Source organism: Dermacentor variabilis, chromosome 1 (assembly GCF_050947875.1).
Source record: "Dermacentor variabilis isolate Ectoservices chromosome 1, ASM5094787v1, whole genome shotgun sequence".
In the NCBI taxonomy this organism is placed as follows: Eukaryota; Metazoa; Arthropoda; class Arachnida; order Ixodida; family Ixodidae; genus Dermacentor; species Dermacentor variabilis.
The window spans coordinates 150654825-150675534 of record NC_134568.1 but is presented as its reverse complement, the minus strand read 5'-3'; the positions used below and the strand labels follow the sequence as shown (position 1 = coordinate 150675534).

The 20710-nt window shown below is 42.8% G+C and overlaps 1 protein-coding gene across 4 annotated transcripts in view; it reads left to right on the top strand.

Annotated features, from left to right (window-relative positions):
* twin (CCR4-NOT transcription complex subunit 6-like twin) overlaps positions 1-20483 on the top strand; it is a 313182-nt gene extending 292699 nt beyond the window's left edge. For all 4 annotated transcript variants that reach the window (XM_075697646.1, XM_075697642.1, XM_075697635.1 and 1 more), the window contains 4 exons: positions 1572-1723; positions 10446-10706; positions 12803-12989; positions 17512-20483. In XM_075697646.1, the coding sequence (XP_075553761.1) occupies positions 1572-1723; positions 10446-10706; positions 12803-12989; positions 17512-17719 (808 nt within the window). In that variant the 3' untranslated portion in view covers positions 17720-20483. The remainder of the gene's footprint in view (positions 1-1571; positions 1724-10445; positions 10707-12802; positions 12990-17511) is intronic.
* The last annotated feature ends 227 nt before the right edge of the window (positions 20484-20710 follow it).

The window sequence follows — 20710 nt, the reverse complement described above, 5'->3', positions numbered from 1 at the left end:
AGTGACGTCACATCTGTCATATCTGTGTCACACGCATTGTGAACATGAACAACTTCGGTTCCAAGGAATTCAGAGTGCTCAAAAGCACCACCAGAAATGTGCCATACAGCAAGAAAATAAAGGCAAGAGAAAAAAAAAGGAAGTGGTGTTGCGACATAAGCATCACCTGGGCCCTCTGCCCTGATATGGGAGAATGCAAGGATGGAATGTCACTTGCAGATGTTGGTTGAGGCAATAGGAAAGAGTCTGTATGGCAGGAAGGGTACCCTCACTGCACCATCGTTTCATTTGCTTTAATTTATGCTATCAATAAACTCTTTTTACAGTGCTTATAAATAGATTGCAGTGGACTGTAGTAAGAAACGGCTGGTAGATTGGTGGTAATTACATTAAAATACTTAAAGTTTGTGGTCTCACCTGTGCTGTTGAGACAAAGGAACGACAACACAGTAGTGCAAACAATTGTAAGGGCATTTATTGCACCTTTCATACACTAATGCCTGCTAGCTGAATTGCTATCCACAGAACATTCTGGTAGGCGCACGACAAATCTAGAAGGTGTGACTCGCCACAACTGGATATTGAGCGAATATGTTTGCCCCATGCTGGCCACCAACACCTGGTCGTTCTCATGTATGGTCGTGCGAACGGTGGCACATTCGAACAAGGCCTCGCGTGGTGGTCTCGCAGAAGCATGGATGCATGACTCTCACGCATCCCTCTCTCGCACGCGTCGAACGTCTGCACCGCTTGCTGACCCCTAGTCAAAAAGGACCAGCCTTCTCCCTTTTGTGCCCAAGTAACCCCGCCGTTAGGTGGTGTTACTTGGGCCACGCGACGAAGCCGGATTACAGGAGACAGGAGCCATGCGGGGAAAACAACATCAAGGGATGCGTGAGAGTTGTGCATCCCCACAAAAGCTACAAACTCAGCATGAAGGTAAAAAGAATGAGCTTGGTCTTGCATCATTCCCTTTGAAGAGGATTATCACCATCACTATCACGGGTGGATCCATGAGTTCTTGTTAGCAAGAATAGCTGGCATTTTAATAATGTTTTTGAAAAGGTGTACTGAAACTGTTTTCTATTGATCACCATGACTAACTCCATAAATGTGAGGATGTGCATTAAATCACTTTTCATGGTGGGAGGCATGCCAGATACTATCGCTGTGCATTACCTCCATCTTTTCTCCTTGTCAAGGGGCACAGGCACTTGAACACTTGTTTGTGTTTGCAGCATTCCGAATATGCCACATTCTGGATGCGTTGCAATTCTAGTAAGTCTTTTTGGGGTGGCGTTAGCCTCTTCAGGGTTGCTATTTTGGTGAGGATGGTTTTCTAGTCGGCACCGTATTTTCTTGCAAAGCATCTGATATCATTTTTGTTTCTTGACAAAAGCAATACATTTATAGAAATATTGTCTATGTTCTTCTGAATTCAGTGCATTGTTGTTCAACTAAATGCAAGCATCTCATGTGCAAAAATAACACAAAAGCTTTTGCAAAAGCTGAAGCCTATGCTTAGTGGTCATCGTTCCCATTAATTGGGTTGAATTTTGTGTGATGTGCAGGTTCGCACTCATAAAGGAGCATCTTGTGGAGTTCAACCAGCTCGCCATGGCTAATGCAGATGGCTCAGATGATATGCTGAACAGAGTTATGACCAAGGACAACATTGGTCTGGCAGCCCTGTTGCAGTTCAGAGAAGGCATCTTTGAGAATGGTATCATACCTGCCTACTCTCCTGAATTTTTCATAATGTTTATGAATTTGGGCTCATTTTATGCTTTGCATCAAGTTTTATGAAAATCCATTTTGTTCGCAAAAAGATTTTAAAGGGACGAACAACTGCCCAGAACGTTTCATGAGATTTTGGTGAAAATAAAAAGTTCATGATTCATAGTGATGGAACTTAACATGCTGTTCACATTTTAAGCAGGGATTATAATTAGAATTGGCACAGAAAATCGCAAAAAGAAATGATTTGTTGCAATGGGGGCTTTGCGATGAAACTGAGGTACTAGGACTCAATTATTACCATGTGACCGCAGATTACTGTATGTGAAATCACTGTTATTAAGTGCACAATATGTATTGGTTTAAAATTTCATTCTTTATATTTTAGAGGCATTTGCTCTTTATTCTATGCATATTGTGACCTAAGTAAAGTTCGTGCTTACAAGTGGTGTTGCATACGCAGCAACGAGTGTAATGACAGAACTGGGGCATCCCTCATTGCATGGCAATGCACATTATGCTCTTTCGCACACTAGTTTGAGCTAAAATTCTTCATTCCAGCTCGCTCAGATTTTCAAGAGACGACATGCTTCCAAAAGGCAACATGCTGAGCTGTGCATCCTGCGAAAAAATACAATTCACTAATGAAAGTGTTGGTTCACGCTCGAAAACCTGGCTTGGCTATAAAGAACTTGACTTGTATATGACCAAAGTGGTCAGAGCATGTGGCCATTATTGCTGAAATAATTCAACAGTTCAGGAAGCGCGAACTGCATGAGCATCAGCTCGATAAACGAAAGATTACTTTCTTATGACTAGGGCCACATTTGTCTGCTTTCCACTGAAGCTGGTGCACAATTGCTATCACGCTCACCTCTGTCTTGTTTCCAGTGTAGGAATTCATAAACATGATCGCAACTTCAGATTGAGAAATTTGGGTAAAAAATTTTCCACAGCATTTCCCATATTACCACTGCAGTATTGGACACTGTTATAGTTAAGCTTTCAGTTACACTAAAAAGTTGGTTGCCATAAATATTGGTTGTCGGTCCCTTTAAACCTGTTGAGAGATGGGGTGAAACAAGATAGCAAAATATGCATTCAAAAAAAAAAAAATTCTGATGGTGGCTGCACCACTCTCTTGTAGCAGCGTAAGATGGCGGGTTCGTATACCGGAAGTGTACTTGCTTTGAGCAAGTTATTCAGATAAGTTCCTGAAGCAGACAATATCAGCAGCAGCAATGGCACTGTTAAAGTCACTGTGTTGTGATACAGTTTTGTCGGTCTTGGCTTGTTCCAAGTTTGCTGCTGCTTGTGCTCTGCTTCTAAAAGTAAATGATTGTTAATAAAGTGTGCACATACCCAGCAAAATGTTCGTGCTCATGGCAAACATTTTTATTTAAATTCATACATGTATCGCCTATAAAGCAGTCACTAAACACAAAACGAAAATGCAAGTAAAAAAATAGAGCAGTATAAAGTTTAGATACCCTTGTTTCAGTACACAAGGGGAGGTGCGTCCAGCACACTAGGTTTAACTAAGGCACAGAACTGCTGCTGCTTGACTGCTGCTTGACTGCTGCTTGACTGCTGCTTGACTGCTGCTTGACTGCTGCTTGACTGCTGCTTGACTGCTGCTTGACGGCTGCAGACCAGTCAGCACTCCCATGCTGGGTGTGTTGATCGTAGTGAGCTTACAGTTTCAGTTTATTTTATTTTAATTGCAACTTGGTCGGTTGCTTTCAACCATTGTGTTAGGTTTGTTTGATTCGCCTGCACCACGGTGAACCAGTTCACAACAGGACACAAGAAGTTTAGAAATCCGCCTTTTTCATGGCGCGATGCTGCATGTGCCCTGCCTTAGATTAGGGGCAGGGCAGGGCCCTGAAACATTTTGGAAGGGTTGCGTGTAGAGCTTGATCACATTGAAAAAGCGCACGGATGCGCACTGCTGCAAATACGCATGCTGTGTATGCGTTGCAACTCCACCGGTTGCTCTTCATTGGTGCGATGCCGAAAACGTGCGTAGCGTATGACTGAAACTCCACGTTTAAAAAGGAAAGTGGCCAGAACTTCATCCAGACTGCACCATGAACCATGCAATGGAAACATCACGTTGCTGGTGATCCTGCAGGGGCGTCTGTGTGAGCAGGCGTTTGGTGTGTTGCGACACTACATACCCAAGCACACGAGGGTTGGACCCTCCTACGTCCAACCATGCGTGGCTTAGCAGTGTCTGGGAACAAGGGCATCCTGGGGGTTGAGCTAATGCCCTGTGTTTGGACCATTTCGGCCCCTTGGCGGCGGCAACACACCTCTTTGGCGTCGGCTTCACGTAGACGGCACCCCTGGACTGACCCGACCGGAGGGAATCAGCATTGCCTTTTCCTGTCCTTCCCTCCACCCTTTACTTTCCTATCCTCTTTCTCACGCCTCTCCTGTCTCCTCTTCTCTTCTTGGTTTTTCCCCCTTCCTGGCAGCTAGGGTTAACGTTGCGTCGCAAACCACCATGTGTTCTGCCATATTTGGTTATAGTTATGGTGTAAAGCTGGCGAGGGCAGGAATTGCTTGCCATCTTCTGCCCTGTCTTGATCACCCTCGGAAATGAGGGCAGACCGATGTAGTAGTTGAATTTTTCTCAAAAAGCCAAGAAGTGTTTCCAAAATTTAATGTGGTTCATAGCGAACAAACAGAAAATCCTGCACGCACCATAAACCCATTTGTTGTGTCTTGATCCCTCGCAGATGCCCTGGGGCCAGGATACAAGGTATCAAAACGGGCAAGCGGAGGCCTCCTTTTAGAAGTTCGACACAAACCATAACACCTTAGAATTCCAAACCTTGTGTCATTTGCGGACATCCCCGTTACAGTCTCAGCACATCGCTCCCTCAACACTGTACGCGGAGTAATATCCGAAAACAACTTCCTGAACTTGACAGAAGAACTACTCGAAGGATTGAAAGAACAAAATGTGACAAATGTCCTCAGGATAAAAATCTGAACAACAAAGAAGTTCCCACAAGAAACCTGGTTCTGACATTCACTTCCCACAAGCTCCCCGACACCATCGAAGTAGACTATATTTAAGTAACTGTATGGCATTACATCCCCAATCCCAGAAGATATTTTAAACGCCAACGGTATGGCCATGGCTCGCAGAGTTGGTGTGGCCATCAGACATGCGCAAGGCATGCCTCGACTGACCATCCGAGAACTGTGAAGCTGCACCCCATTGCGCGAACTGCGAAGGGGACCATGCAGCGTATTCCACGTCGTGTCAAACCTGGAAAAACTAAAAGGAAACCATAAGCATAAGAACTAAGGAAAATATCAGCTTCAAAGAAGCACGGAAGCGATTTCACGTGGATAGAAACACTTTCTCTTTCTCTGCTAAGGCAAACTTTGCCGATGTGGTGCGCGGGGGCGGCACACCACACCGGAATCCCGCCATTGCCCAGGCCCAGGCTGCAAGGTTCGGAATCTTTCGCGACCTTGCAGACCTTGGCATCCGGGGCAGGATGCTCAAATGCCTGAGCGACTTTCTGTCAAACCGCTCATATCAAGTCTGTCTTGGTACCACTCTGTCAAAAAACTTCATTCAAGAAAATGGTGTGCTGCAAGGGTGTATGTTAAGTACAACACTCTTCATTGATAAAATGAACTCCTTGGCTAAAATAATTTGTCTATAATGTACTCAGTCTATGTAGATGACCTTCACGTAGCGTGCACATCCTCCAGCTTGTCAACATTTGAGAGACGGACATGACTAACATTAAAGAAACTAGTGATTTAAGCGGACCGAAATGGATTCAAGTTTTCACCGCAGAAAACAGTCTCTCTCCTTTTCTCTGAAAAAAGAGGTTTACAGGTTGATCCCACTCTGCACTTAAATGAAACAACACTTCAAGTAAAGTAGGAACATAAATTTTTAGGCATAACTTTTGATCAAAAGCTCACATTCCAACCTCACATAAACGCACTCAAGAAAATCTTCCCTATCATTAAATATCACAAAATCATTGGGGGAGTGATAGGACATGTCGATTACATATTTAGCGCTCCGTCGTACGCTCCCGCTTAGATTACGGTTGCATAGTTTATGGGTCTGCGAGAGCATCATACCTTAAAAAACTGGTCCGATACAAAACTTAGGCCTGCATCTCTCAATTGGCACACACAGAACATCCCCTGTAAGCAGCCTTTATGTTGATGCAAATAAACAGCCCCTCACAGACAGACGAACCATGCTTATGTGTTCTTACGTGCTGAAGATAAGATCCTACTGAAACACCTCTGTTACTGCATAGTTACCAAGTGTACATCCCGAACACTGTTTAGCAATAAACCTCAATCAATCAGACCGTTGCTGCTATGTTTTGAAGACATATGTCAAGAATTGGGAATATTGGATGCCCTACCTGAAGTTGCTCCACTACACGATTCATTGCCACCATGGCATAGCCTTCCTGTTCTTTGCGACTTGATATTAACACACTTTAGAAAACATAGAACACCACACAAACATATATTACAAGAATACCTTGCACTAAAAGAAAAATATGCAAACTACACAGAATTCTACACAGACAGCTCAAAAACAGCAAGCCACCTAGGAAATGGTGTAGTACAAAGTAATTGGGAAAAAATAGTAAGGCTGCCGACTATCGCGTATATTTTTACTGCAGAGTGCTATGCTGTATCTGTAGCTGTAAGGAAAATAATGAGAGAGAATATCAAGAACAGCATAGTCTATACTGATTCTCTCAGTCTACTCACGGCACTGCATTCCAGAAATGCCACTGCACCCTTAGTCGGTAGTATCATGCACAACATAGAAAGAGTCTCTACACAAGGACACACTATAATCTGCTGGGTCCCGAGTCACACAGGGATAAGTGGCAATGAGAGAGCAGACACATATGCTGCACCCCCAAGCTAGGAGTAGTCAAATAAAAAAAGTGAACATTCCTCATGAAGACTGCATGAAGTTAATATAAAGTAAATTGAAGGACAAATTGCAGAAGACATGGAAAAGTGAATTGAACAACAAACTACACCTAGTAAAGCCCATCTTAAAGGAGCGGGAGTCATGCAGGCACCAGCAACGTTTCATTGAGGTAATTTTATGCCGTCTACACACGGACATACACATCTTACACATAACTTCTTGTTGACAAAACAAGACAAACCTTTGTGTGAAAAATGTGGAAGTGAGCTCACAATCAATCACATTGTATTCTCGTGCACAAAACTTGAAAAACTGCAAAAAAAAAAAATATTTTACCCCTTTTTACAATAAAAACATTCCCTTTTATCCAACATTGCTTTTAGGTGAAGACACACTTGTAGATAAGTCATGTGGTTTTAGCTTCTTAAGGGAAGCAGATATCTTAGAAAAACTTTAAATTTTTACGCTGTGCCTTACTACATAGTGGAACACCTCAGCCAACTTCTCATGACTGAGAAGAAGGCTGAGGTCTTTACTTAATTTGTTGGGATCCTCGGGAGCCTTGCCTAAACAAGGACTCGCCGAGGTGACCCAACATCTTTAAAAGAAATGATACCCTGTATTTGGCGCATGATAGCCAGCCCGAGTTGCTTATGCGCCACTAAACCCAATACAATACAATACGTTGCTGATGAAGTCTTCTTGCAGCATCGACCCACTCCTGCTGGTGGTGGCAGCGCGTCCCTGACTTCACATGCTCATTTAAGGTATAGTAACACTGGTTCGGTATGAGACCGACAAGATGCTGATGCCAACGATTGGCCGGCTATTCAGCACAGTATGTCACTCAGAACAATTTATTATACCAGGCCGATAATGACGCAACTGATGAGCCCGAGTTGTCGTATAGGGCGATGGGCTTTTGTGTCGACGACAGTGACAAAAAATCGACCTGCTGACCATCTGTCAACTGATCCGCATGTGATCGGCCGCTGAATCGACAACACAATAGCCACAGCACTTTCGCTTGCATATATAATTAATCGCACCCAAATCAGTAAAAACATGCTTTCAAAGTTGAAATGCAAAAATTTCAGCTCTCTCAAGCCGTGCACATCAAGTTTGAGCCAATGTTGATCCTGCTCAGCGAAGGTTAAGCATAGCGGAGCTGTCGAGTTTGTGCTCCGGCTACTGGCAGACCTGAGCTGAAAAGTAAGCAATTAGGACGAACGAAACGGCTTTTATAGTTCAGCTATGGTCTTAGCAACTTGAAATCAACTACTATTTACTTCTCATGCCACACACAGATGCAATAAGCGCGGGAAGCGGCGACACAGTGCTGCGCCAACATCTGTACGTCACAGTTACCGAAGGCTGCCGGTCGCATTTGCTACATAGATGGGTGGGTCTGTATGTGTTGTTATGCTGACACATTTTTTAATTCCAGAGATAGACTGTACCTCTACGACAAATAGTAAACAAGAGACGGTGCATTCGGTACAGCAGCATTAACGACCGCCTCACTCAGTTACCAACGATGTCAGCAATGCGATATGTGCTTTTGCGAAAGTACACAGCCTATAAGTGAGAGCTTATGTTAGCATAGTTTTCTCTAATAATACTTAATGGAACGCGTGTAACTAGGATGAGGTTAAATAAAAGCGAGAAACAGTAATAACAGTCCATAATATAAATATCTGTTTCAGAGTCACCATTATTTAATGTCCTCAACCAATCATACTGGCTCATCTCAGGGTGGAACAACGCGGCTCATATGTGCAGATATATAAACTTTTTGCTACGTTTCGACTTCATATCAGCGATGCGCCGTTTCCATAATATTTGAAGTTAACAACAATCTGTGGCTATATAGATGTCAATGTAACCAAATGGACCGCCTTGGTAAATCCGACGCAGAAGGCTGCACTCAAAGGCTGAAGGCTTCTTGAATATACGAAATGTCTAAAGAATGTGTAAAACGAACACAAAAAGCGACCTGCAAGTGCAAAATCAGCGGCAACAAATTCTAAGGCAGCCATGTCGACAGACGGAACTTAGCACGCTTTTCTCTGCCACACTGTTACCACAACAGCTCAACCAAGCCTTCTCAATTTCTCACCTAGTAGTGGGTGAGTGCAGCATGGTTTCCAGGAATGACATGCTGACCCGGAGAAGCCATTGATAATCAATCGCGATCCACAAAACGCACAACCAAAGCACAACTGATGCAAGCTCAACATTGGTGCAAGTACACAAATAAACAAGCAAAATCCCTGGCACCTTTCCAAAATGTTTCCAGTGGCATGTGAGAGAGGGCAGCACAAGAAAATGAAAAAGGTGGATTGTGCAGCTTGACTTCAGTTGTACAGGCACAACGTGACACTCGAAAGGAATTCTGAGGTGCCGACACAGTAGAGGCCTTATGTTTTGCCCACCTAATGTGTGCCATGCACATAGGTTTCAGAGGTCCTGAATTATAGGTATGGCTGGTTTATGACTTGTGAATAACACACCCCATGTTGTATAGACACCACAGACACATGTAAGCAGGGTTTCAAAAGCGCTTATGCCTGCGTGCTGCATCGTCTGCTCTGCTACTGCTTCACGCCTTCATGTCTACCCCCAAGTCGTCACCATCGGTAGGGAGGGTGCAGAAAAATTGTGAACCAGCCCTGCACCTTTCCTCCACCTTGTCAAACAGCTTGGTTCAGAGGGCACCATTGCTGCACCACTGAAACGAATGGCAGTGTGCAGCACCACGTGAACTGGTTCAGGTGGTGCAGGTGAATCGAACAGACCTGTTGTCTTGCCACACCATTTTTGTGATAAGTGTGAGGTTAAAGGTGCCATGCAAGACTTTTTGATCATGGTAAATACATATGACAAATCATTAGAAAATATTGTCACAAACATCTAAGCCAAGCATTATTCCTGTTCTGACAGCAAAGAGCTACATTGTCACTCAAAAGACCCACCTGATCTTTTCATGTATCTACTTGCACACCTTTAAGCACAATAGCGATTAACTGAATTTTTGAGATGCCATGATAAGCAGTGCTTCCAGCAAAAATTAAAACAGAGGGCTTATCAACGGTCTTGTCATGGCACCATCTTATGACAGAGAATGAGACTACTGTGCCATTGTTGGCTTCTGAGATCGGCAGTCAAAGGATGATTGCACCACCAAATCCCAAGGTCATGCAGATAACAAAGCTCGGCATGATGATAGGCGGATGTTATTTCACATAAGCTCGGTGCACAGCTTTGAGTGCTATAGCACTGGCGCAAAATAAACAATGACCATGAGGGCATGGCAGTGGCAACATTTGCCGAGAACTCTATTTATACCAGGTACATTTAAAACCTTTTACAGGAGAAGATTCTTGAGGAGATGCCCTTAAATGTCCGACTGGTTGGCTATGACTGACTGTTACAGCATGTTTGCTGTTGCAAACTCTTTTGGGTGACATAAAACAGAATATCAAATCATGGAGTTCACTCATGGGTACACTCATGGTGTTTAGCCAGGCTTGTTCATAATTTTGTTTTATTGCAGAAGCGATCTTTTTCAGAAAACACCTTTCCATAGGTAGTAACATAGTCATGATTTCTTGATGTGTGGAAGGGAAGTTGAGAGGCAGCCTGAGGCAAGCCTATATCTGGGCTCCACTTGGCAAACTGCAAGATAATGCTTTTTGTTTGTCTGCCACTAGTCGTCATGTTGCAAGGCTGCTGACATGTCTTTGTACTCATTATGCAGCCAGCCCAGAGCACAAGAGCCTGCTGCAGCAGCAACCACCATTATTGGTGTGCACAGCACACATTCACTGGGACCCTGAGTACTGTGACGTGAAGCTGATTCAGACTATGATGCTAATGCGAGAGCTGCGCACCATTGTTGATGACGCTGTGCAGTTGCTTAGGGCTGGATCCCTGGGAGGGCCTCACCGTAGAACTTCACTGGACACCTCCAGCATTCCACTCCTACTCTGTGGTGACATGAACTCCCTCCCAGACTCAGGTGAGTCGTACTATAGAGAGGGCCTCGATAGTTGCAAGCGCTGTGGTTCTTAACTACTGTTATGCACTTTATTAGTAGTGTAGTATTATATTACTATTATGTATTATATTATATTATATTAGTATTATAGCAAACAAGAGATAATGAAAGTTGAGCCAGCATGCATTCAACTTTAATGCCATACATTATTCAAGCAACCCACTGAATGCTTGTACAAGCCCTTCAGCATTGGGCCCATTATTCTGCCAAAATGTGTTCCGTGTTGCTACTGCGCAATGGACATATGCCATAGTACACATTTCACCATCATAATACTGCTGTTATGAGCTGGTGTGAATATGTTGTGCCAATTCAGTCAATGTGATGGCAAAAGCATATCGGAGGTGTGACCTGTGTGGTTACTCCTTGAATACCTATAGCTCTATTCAAGAAAGCACACTGATTTATCCACTTTCATTTCCATTAATTTATCATTTCTTTAATTCAATTAATAAATACATGTAATTTTCCTTATGCTGTCCTTTGTCTTTGTTTGTTGGCTTCTTATGATATGACGAATAAAAACCGGGCCCTCGGTTTTCGTTCTGCTCGTTCATTACATAGCAAGGCCTCAAATCCAGCAGCATTGATACCTTGAGGTTGCATGTGAGGGTTTATTAACCAGTTGCCTTCACCCAAAAGATCACGTACCCCTGACGCATGCGACAAAAAAGATATTCCACATCTGCCATCAAGGCCGTGAGGTGTTGCGCTGGCTAACACTCCTAGGTTTTGTTCTGGTAGCTAAACATAAAATACCCCAGAAAGTGGATGGGAAAATGGCACTGCGAGAGCTCAATTGGTAAGAGCATTGAACGCTTAACGCAAAGATGCGGGCTCATGCCCCACCTGCGGTGAGTTGTTTTTTCATCCACTTTCATTTCCATTAATTTATCATTACTTTAATGCAATTAATAAGTGCAAGTAATTTCCCCTATCTGTGCTAGGTATATTTAGTTTTTGGCTTCTTATGATATGTTTTATTAGGTGCATTTAAAATCTTCGTGCTTTGATGTAAAGACTGGCACTGCCTAGTCATGCTACAGCAGTGCAGTAAAATACAGTCAACTTCCAATAATTTGATCCTGATGGGACTGACAAAATCAATCGAATTAAACAAGATGTATAAAAAATGATAAAAAATCACCATTGATTCATTTGGTAGTATTTTCTCCGATGCTAACACACCCACGAATTAAATGCACGCCTACTTTCTGTGTGTTCAAATTAAAGAAAGTAACATAGAAAGGACATTAAAGCACCTAAACGAAATAGAAATCTAATGCACACTCCATTTTTTTAGCAAGAAAAATTGGCAGGGGTCCAGTATCTGTGGCACAATAGCTGCCAGTTTCCTAATGTCAGTTTCGCCACAATACAGTCCTGTTATGTGGTAAAGCATACAAGTTCGGTTTTAGTTTTGTATTTAATTACACCAGTGCAGGCATTTTTCGGCCCAATTTTCTAGGGGGAACAATGTGTGCATAAGAATCGGATAAATACTGTGATAGTACATTGTGAACTATTATTATTACTTGAAAGCTTTTCCAGGGCAGGCCGAAAATAGACATTTTCGACGGGAGATGACATCTGTTCAGTGCATTAACTGTTCCCTAAGCTCCACCTAGACATGGTGCCTCTAAAGTCTTTGCTTGGGGTCACCATAGTGGTCATGTGTGTGCATGCTGACTGGGCAAGTTTGAATTATCGTGTGAAAGTCAATTTTAGGATTGAAATAATGAAAGTTGGGGCCCATAGAAATGCACGGGTGCAAGGTCGGGACCTTTGGTCCTGATAGAACTAAAGGAAGTCTACTGTAGTAACGTGTCCTTATGCTGTTGGAACATATGGCAAGCCTCAGCAGTTTCCCCTTCTATCAAGTATCTATGCTAGTACAGTGTAATGCTATTCATTAAATTGATGTGCTTGTGCTTATTGTTTATGTTCACCATTCCTGTTGATCTTATTAATTTGGAGCATAAACATGATTTACCTTAAAATATTTTTCTGCCAGTGCTGATTTTCTTACTCCAAGAGGGGGCTGTGTTTGTCTCTAGGTGTTATTGAGTTCCTGAAGACTGGCCACGTGTCGCCGGACCATCCAGACTTTAAAGAGCTTGGCTACAAGGATTGCCTGCGCAAAATGTGCCTGGAGTCTGACTCTCTCTTAGGTGGCATGTACACTCATCCCTTCAAGATGAAGGAAGCGTATGGAGAAGGAATCATGCCCTACACAAATTATACGTGAGTGGCCACTTTGAGACATACTGTTTGACGACGGTAGTTATCAGCTTCAAACGTGCCAGCGTATATGTAGACACAGCTTTTTGCACAGCTTGAAATCAGATCTTATGAAGCAGACAGATTGAGTGTGCAGTTTATGAAGAATTGCTTTGTGTTTGTGAGTTGATGTTGCACCTGCCTTCAGTTATCAGTTGTGCAGAGTGCTGTCAATAGAGAAATGGTCTTCAAAGAGCCAGATTTATGGCTCAGGGAACATATTGAAAAATTGTTTGTATGCACGTGTACCACTACCAGGTTTAATTGTCATGCCATAACAGTATTGTGTTCTGGCTGTGCCTTTGGTCTTGGATTACCAGGCTGTTATCGCCCTATTGTTGCAGGCAGGCTGTTGAACAGTCACTGTGGTAATACATCTCCTGAGCTACATCATGTAGCAGCTGCGGTTGGCTAAATGTAGCTGGTGTGGTTGGTGTGGTACAGTCGAACAGTGTTTGGTGCAGGTCTACACCATGTTGACTTTTGTATCTTTCTCACCATGAACCTTTGCATTCATTTTGTCAGCCAGCTTTGTTGCTGTGTCTGCTGGAGAACATTGGTGTGGGCTTCTCAAGCCGCATTTACATGAATGGGACAATGGTGTGTTGCATCGTATTTCTGGCACATCAGACCCATGTAAATGGCAGTAATGCTTTAGGAAGGCAAATCGCATTAAAGGGGTCCTAAACCACCTCTCAGGCTTGGTGAAAAAACATAGTCCGCAAATAGCATATGCTGCTGTGAACATCTCAGCCAAGTTTTGCAGTCATACGCGGCATGTGGAGCTCGTAAGGTGAGCGTGAAGTTATCTTTCTCTCAAATGCTCTTTTCAACACAAGCCTGCTGCTCACTCTTTTCTGGATGCTTTTTTTTGTAATAGCGGATTCCCATATGCGGCCGCTATTGGCTAATATGTAACATCAATAAAAAGGGTGTTTGGATCAGTGTGCTTCTTTCTACTGTTACTGAGTATATTTATTGACGAAGTTTAATAAACAGGCTGAATTAAGCGAAAATCTGCCTTCGAATTTCGATAATAGACCCTTTCACTGTTTACATACATAGGCCCTCGACGGCTTTCGGTTTTACTCACTGACATAGCCCACTAAATCTAGCGAGCAAGAAAGGCATTGTCAGCAATATTGAGTAGCAGGAGTGCATTAAAATCTAAGCCCGCAGAATTTCAACACTTTTCCTCTGCACACAACGACAATTTTACAAGTCTATGTTGCTGTAAGTTATACGAAAAAATTTGATGTAATAATCTTGAGGGGGTAATACGCATGTCTTTTATCTCAAAACTTAAAAAATAGACTTTCTGCACAGTGGAAGAACTTAAAAACACGCTTCGTGTTCTGGTGCAGTAGACTGATAAGGCCCGTGATCGGAAGTTTCTAGGGGACGCTCTCTTGCTGCTGTTATCGCGCAAGTGAAACTTTCTATAGCTACGTACTTCCGGAAGAAGCTAACTATCATCTGCTCACGCTCCACTGTGGCCGCCTGCGTAGGAATTAAACTTTGGTTACCCTGCAGCCGAGCGTGAGCGGACGATAGTCGGCTTCTTCCAGAAGTCTGTAAATATTATTGAAATCCGGAAGCAAATTATCGCTTAGTTCAGCCTGTTTATTAAACTTCGTCAATAAAAATATACACGGTAGTAGGAAGAAGCACACTGATCCAAACACTTTTCTTGATTGACGTTAGCTATTGGCCAATAGCTAGCTTGATTTTTTCATCAAGCCCAAGGGGTGGTTCAGGAGCCCTTTAAGGCAGATTAAAGCTTTAAGGCTTTAAGGCAGACGTGCAACAGATCATTTGTTCTCGTGGCTCGATCACTCTGTTCTGGAAATTCTAGAATTCGTCACTCATCGCCCGGAAGTGGTATGAGTGACTTGCCAATAGTGCAAAGCCGGAACTCGGATGTACATCAGTCAAGTGCTACCAATTGTACGAAACGAGCAAACGACCAAATTTTGATAAGTGCAAAGATAAGTAGCTACTGCAAGGCATTCAGAAATATTTTACGCTGCTCTTTACAGTTAAACACATAAACTTAAATTAATGAAGCAGACGTTGCACCCTTTTCTGCGTGTATTTGCTGCCCTTATACCAGCAACACTGAGGGGACGTTACTCAAAGTCGTTGCATGTGTGGGTTACAACTTCACATGCAATATCGCTTGCATAGGGTTTATACTTACTGTATTTACTCGATTCTAGCGTGCCCTCGATTGTAACGCGCACTCGTTTCCCATTACTGAAAGAAAGGAAAAAAGAGAATGCCCGCGATTGTAACGCACACCCATTTGCCGTGACCTAAACAAAGTCCTTTACAGTACCGCGCACCTCAACCTCATTCTTTCATACAGAAATACAACTTTCTCTCATTTGGAATCTCTCATTTGGACGATTTACCCCCAATACACTAAAGTTGTGATAAATAAAAAAGTCGCTGTTTTGCCCGAAAGGCGAAGCATCGATTGCGATAACAAATCCGTAGACAGCTATATGAAAAGTAAGGATAGTAGTTTTATCGGCCATATAAATGTTTAACCATTTGCTTACTAACTAAATTAACAAGCATGGTGTCACGCATGCAGAAGCAAACATGAGCACGTCTCACTCAATGACCGCGGAAACTTTACCAAAACGCTGGAGTGAAGTGTGGTTGCAGAAGCAAGCCAATTGACCTTTGTGTGGCCTCTCGCTTCAACGCCAACTAAGCTACAAGAACACAGCGCGGTGCTCCTAGATGCGTAGACTCTTTGTCTCCATCACAGCTTGCTTTCAAGATAGGGGCCACGCGGCTGCACTGTACGCAGCAGCCGCCAGAGTAGGATGCCTCTCGGGTTTGCGCCAGTCCTGTCCCTTGCGTTATATGTCCCTTATAACGCACTCCTTCATCTCCAGCGATAAGGCATGCCTCTTTCTCACACCGCTTGAAGACGCCGCCGACGCCATGGTGACAAAAGCCCGACAACACATGTGCACAAATGAAAACTACGACACGACGAGATCACGACGTGCATACACCAAATGCAACAAAGAGACTGAAAAAAAAAAATAAATAAAGAGTGTGCTGTCGCTGCTATCATTTCTACCCTGCACTCCGCGCAGCGCACACCCTGATTGGACGCTGCTGTAATGACGAAAACACTGGCCCTCCTTCCTCCTTTTTGTTTTGCTTTTTGCCGCTGGTCTCCACGTGCGCGCCCACGCTCCCCCTTCTCCGTGTTTGCGCACCCAGCAACCGTGTGGCCATGCTCTGTGCACCGATTTCATGGTCGCGCCCTTAAAGGAACCACGCTATAACCGGTATTCTGCTTCACGTTCCTATGCAATAAACGTTCTGCCTATACATTGAGTTCTATGGAAGATATATCGGTGGTCAAAAAACCCACGCTATAACCGGTCCCGCACTAAAAGAGGTCACGTGGTCTGCACCGTTCTTAACTTTGTGGCATGAACATTATGCTGCGATGATACACATAAACTCGGAAAGTTGGGTGTTTTAAAGTTGAAAAGAGCAAGGGCTAACAACAAACTTGTTATAGGCATGCTGCAGGCACAGTGAAATTACCACACAATAAATTATATAATAATGATGCTTTGCGCATTTGCACAGTGGTGACTGATAGTTCCAGATAAATTTTATGTTTCATCTCATAAGATGATAGTAAGATTATAGAATACAAATTGGTTTCACATAGATTCAATGCAAACCTTTTGTGACTCCAGTTATTTGAGTGAAGTGTCACTTTAACAACATAAGAATGTGTATCTTCTATGGTAAAATGTTCTGTTTTTTGAGAAGCAAAAGGATTTATGGTGATGTGATCTACAGATATTTATTTATTTATTTATTTATTTATTTATTTATTTATTTATTTATTTATTCATACTGTCAATCCCAATAGGGATTATAACAGGAAAGCAAGTACAAGGCAAAATATAGAAATAAAGAAAAGTAAAACATTATACAACCAAATGTCGTGCAATTGACGGCTGTAAGGTATACAACAAATTCTACAAAATTAAATTGCACAGACAAATAACATTAACACTTGGTTAGCTGTCGTTATGAAGTTACATTACGCTGACTTAAAGGAACTGTGTGTTTTGGCCTGAACATTGTGTTGTTCTGCCTATATAATGAGGACAATCCACTGTAGAGAATGCCAGATTTGCAAGCTGAGAGAGGTCTATTCTTGCTCGCATCTCTTGTCAGCAATTTCTCTTCCTACAGTCTCTTTTTCTCCAGCCAAGTGTACCTAAAGTTTTAGTGTTGCAGCTTTTCTGGTATAGCTGTAAGGTTCATGCTTTAGCATGTTTTCTGAAATAGCTTTGAAAGTCATTGACTGTGATGCTACATTTTGTCATAGCACAGTGAATCCATATGCATCTTAGAGGCTTGACTTCAAAGTGGCTTGTGGTGCATGTGCAGTATCAACAAAGCAGGCTTGATGAAGTCACTATCCTACATGCAGGTTTGACTTCAAAGGAGTCATCGACTACATCTTCTTCACACAGCAGCACATGTCAGTACTAGGGGTACTGGGTCCCTTGGATCCTCATTGGCTGCAAGATAACAAGGTGGTGGGCTGTCCACATCCACATGTGCCGTCAGACCATCTGCCCCTGCTGGCCCAGCTTGAAATGGCACTTGTGACTAATGGTCTGGTCCAACGCAGGTAGCAACGGCAGGAGCCAGCCCTCCCCCATCATCGTCTTCTGTCCCCCACTGGTTCACTCCGTGTGCATCTGGACTTGCTTGAGTCCTGTGGTTAAGGCACCATGACTGCTGCTTCTCAGTGATCCAATTTTGCTGTGATCATTGCTGTGGCAAAACAGCCTCTCTAGTGCCGTGTGCCGCATCCCCCTGTGTTGGTTCATCCTAGTGTACCATATAAAAAGAGGGTTGGTGATGCTCCTCCTGTGCTAACTTTGGTCTTGGGTCACTTGGGTCAGCAGCATTAGTGGTAGCAGCAGCAGCAGCAGCTCAGAACTAGGTCATGGGTGACTCTAGCTTCAGTCCTCCTTTTCTTCGTCTTCTGCAGCAGCCTGCAGTTAATGACTCAAAAAGGCCACAGCAAGGCTGCCAACATTCTAGGATGTACAAAAAAAAATTAAAAAGAAGCAGGAATTGTGCAGTCAGCACTGTCGTCATGCAGTTGTCCTTGATTTTTTTTTTCCATTGAAACAGCTGGCATATTAATTATCTAATTCTTGAAGCATAGCTCTGTGGCCCCTTGCTTTTTTGCTACAAAACTAGAGGTGCAAGTTCCTCCTCCTCCTGCTTAATGTGTAAGCCAGCTTTGGAACATCTTTGAATAATAAGTCCGTTTGAGTGGTCCATGAGTCACTGGAAGGAAAGAATAGAAATTCTGCTTTGAATGCCATAATATTTTCTAGTATGCACAGTGGTAACAAAGAAGCAAAAAAAAACAAACTAAACATAATTGATGGCAGATGCTAATTTTCAATTGACTTTTCTTTAACTGCACCAAAGCACTGTTTTGTCTTGCTTACTGCTTATATACATGAAGCAAAGATCAGTAAGAGTTCTTGTCTGTTGCATTGCATTAAAACTTGCATCTGTTACACAACATTATGGCACGTTTCAGCCAGAATGGCCCAACAGTTACCAGCACTGACCAGTACGGACTTTTCGCCCTATCAGAGATGGCAGCCTGAGAGCTGCTAGCTTGGAAAAATGTTAAACATGAAATCGCTGCTGGGCAATATGTCTCAGTTTTGGACTTGCTTTGGGGCCAAAGCAAGTAACTAGGTCTGACGACAGAATTGTGTAGTTTCTGTCATGCAATTGACCCATCGTTTCCAATTTATTCAGTAAAGAAACGCACAAGAACAGCTTAAGGACCAAGTAATGCCCCTGTGGTGTGTGGTGTGGTGCATCCTTTGACACCGTCCACTTGCCCATCATAGCAATTTGAGGATTGCCAGAGGTTATTGGTTTTGCTCTTTTGTAAAACTTAAACTGCCACTTGAACACTCATGAAATGAATCAGGAGTGCTGCATACTGATAGCGAATGCGCCATCTTTGTGGGGGGGAAAAAGTGAGACAAAGCTGGGATAATTTTTTTATTGCGCCTGTGTGGAATAAGTTGGTGTGTAATGTGAGATGTTACTGCATCTTGTGCATGTGAACAGGCGAGTGCTGCTGTGGTCTAGCATTGAAGCCTCTCAATGCATACTTCAGACAGTCATGTACAGTTGGAAGCTGCCCAGCTGGTGCAACTATATACTTGCTTGTATGCTGCAGCTAGGAAGATGCTGCTGAGTCCACATAAAGGGAGGAAGGAACTGTTTCAGCAATGTGAGCTTACCTGCAGTTAGGCTTTATTCCATGTAACCTCATAGTGCATTACTCTTAAGTGTAGACTAGCATCAATGTCATTGGAACACTGGCTGCCATGAGTAACGAAGCATTGCTGACACAGTTCATTCTCTTTGGTGCTGTATGCTTATCTTCCTACACAATGTTTTGTTGGGTTGGAAATGCTACTGAAGCACTGTCTTGTCATGGTTGTGCCCTCGGATACGTAGTTATAGCATGTATTTCTGAAATGGTGGACTAGGCATCAATACATATGTACACATTTAATGAGAAATTATGGTCCAAGCCGTGAGTATTTGTGTGATGTGCAGTCATATGTTGGCTCGACATAGCATTTCATTTTTTTCTTGTCCAAGCATCACATATAATGGATGACGCAGGGTTAATTTTGAGAGGGGAACTTGCATTGGTACTTCATTGGTTAATATGTCAAAGTCCTTGTCTAAGAATAAAGTTTCAGAAAAAAATGCATTTTCATTTGTCGCATGCTGTAGTATAAGTGCTTCCTTTATTTTGTTGTAGTTCTTGACCGCTGTCTGCCGTATTTAAGGCAAATCTATTTTTTTAGTACTTTTGATCGGGGTATGACTGGGAAGACCTGCGTGAATCACTGGTCAAATCCTGCCCAATCTGTGGCCTGCCACTTACAAAATCAATTTCTGCTTGAGTTTTTATCCAAATTGAGGTGAACATTTTTTTTTACAGTGTTTCATGGGAGTGCTAAGGTCATATTCTTTGTCCTGTATTCTAGAGCTAGCTGCTTGTGTACAATGCATCAATGTAAATAGAAGCTAAGAACTGACGTGTCATGAAGAGCTGGCTTTTCTCATTGAACATGACAAAATTTTAATTTTTTTTCTTTCACCGCATCCAGTATTGCAGATTGTGTGCACAGGATGAAAAATGCATTTGTGTAAAGCTGTTGTCTTTGCTATGATTGACTTGATGTGAATGTTCCATTTTTCATGCAATCGCACCATACAACAAGGGTTCTAAATTCCAATTTTTCTAACCCTTTTTTTATGGATGTGTAAAGTCTCCTTGTTATGAGTGTTGTAGAGAGTTCTTCAAATTGAAATAAAACATGGTTGAAGTCCTTGCATACTTTACTCTTATTTCTAGCCTTGAATGCATTTATAAGCGTACAGATGGCCACTGGAGCATAGAGTATTTGTGATGCTGCTTGTGTTGCAGGATGCACTGAAAACATGTTTAATCCAGGCTATCCAGTTCCAAAGGAACTGCTTTACATGGTAATTTTGCTTAGCATAATCACATAGTAACATTTTGGCATACATTCATTGAAATTCACTTTTACCTTATTTCC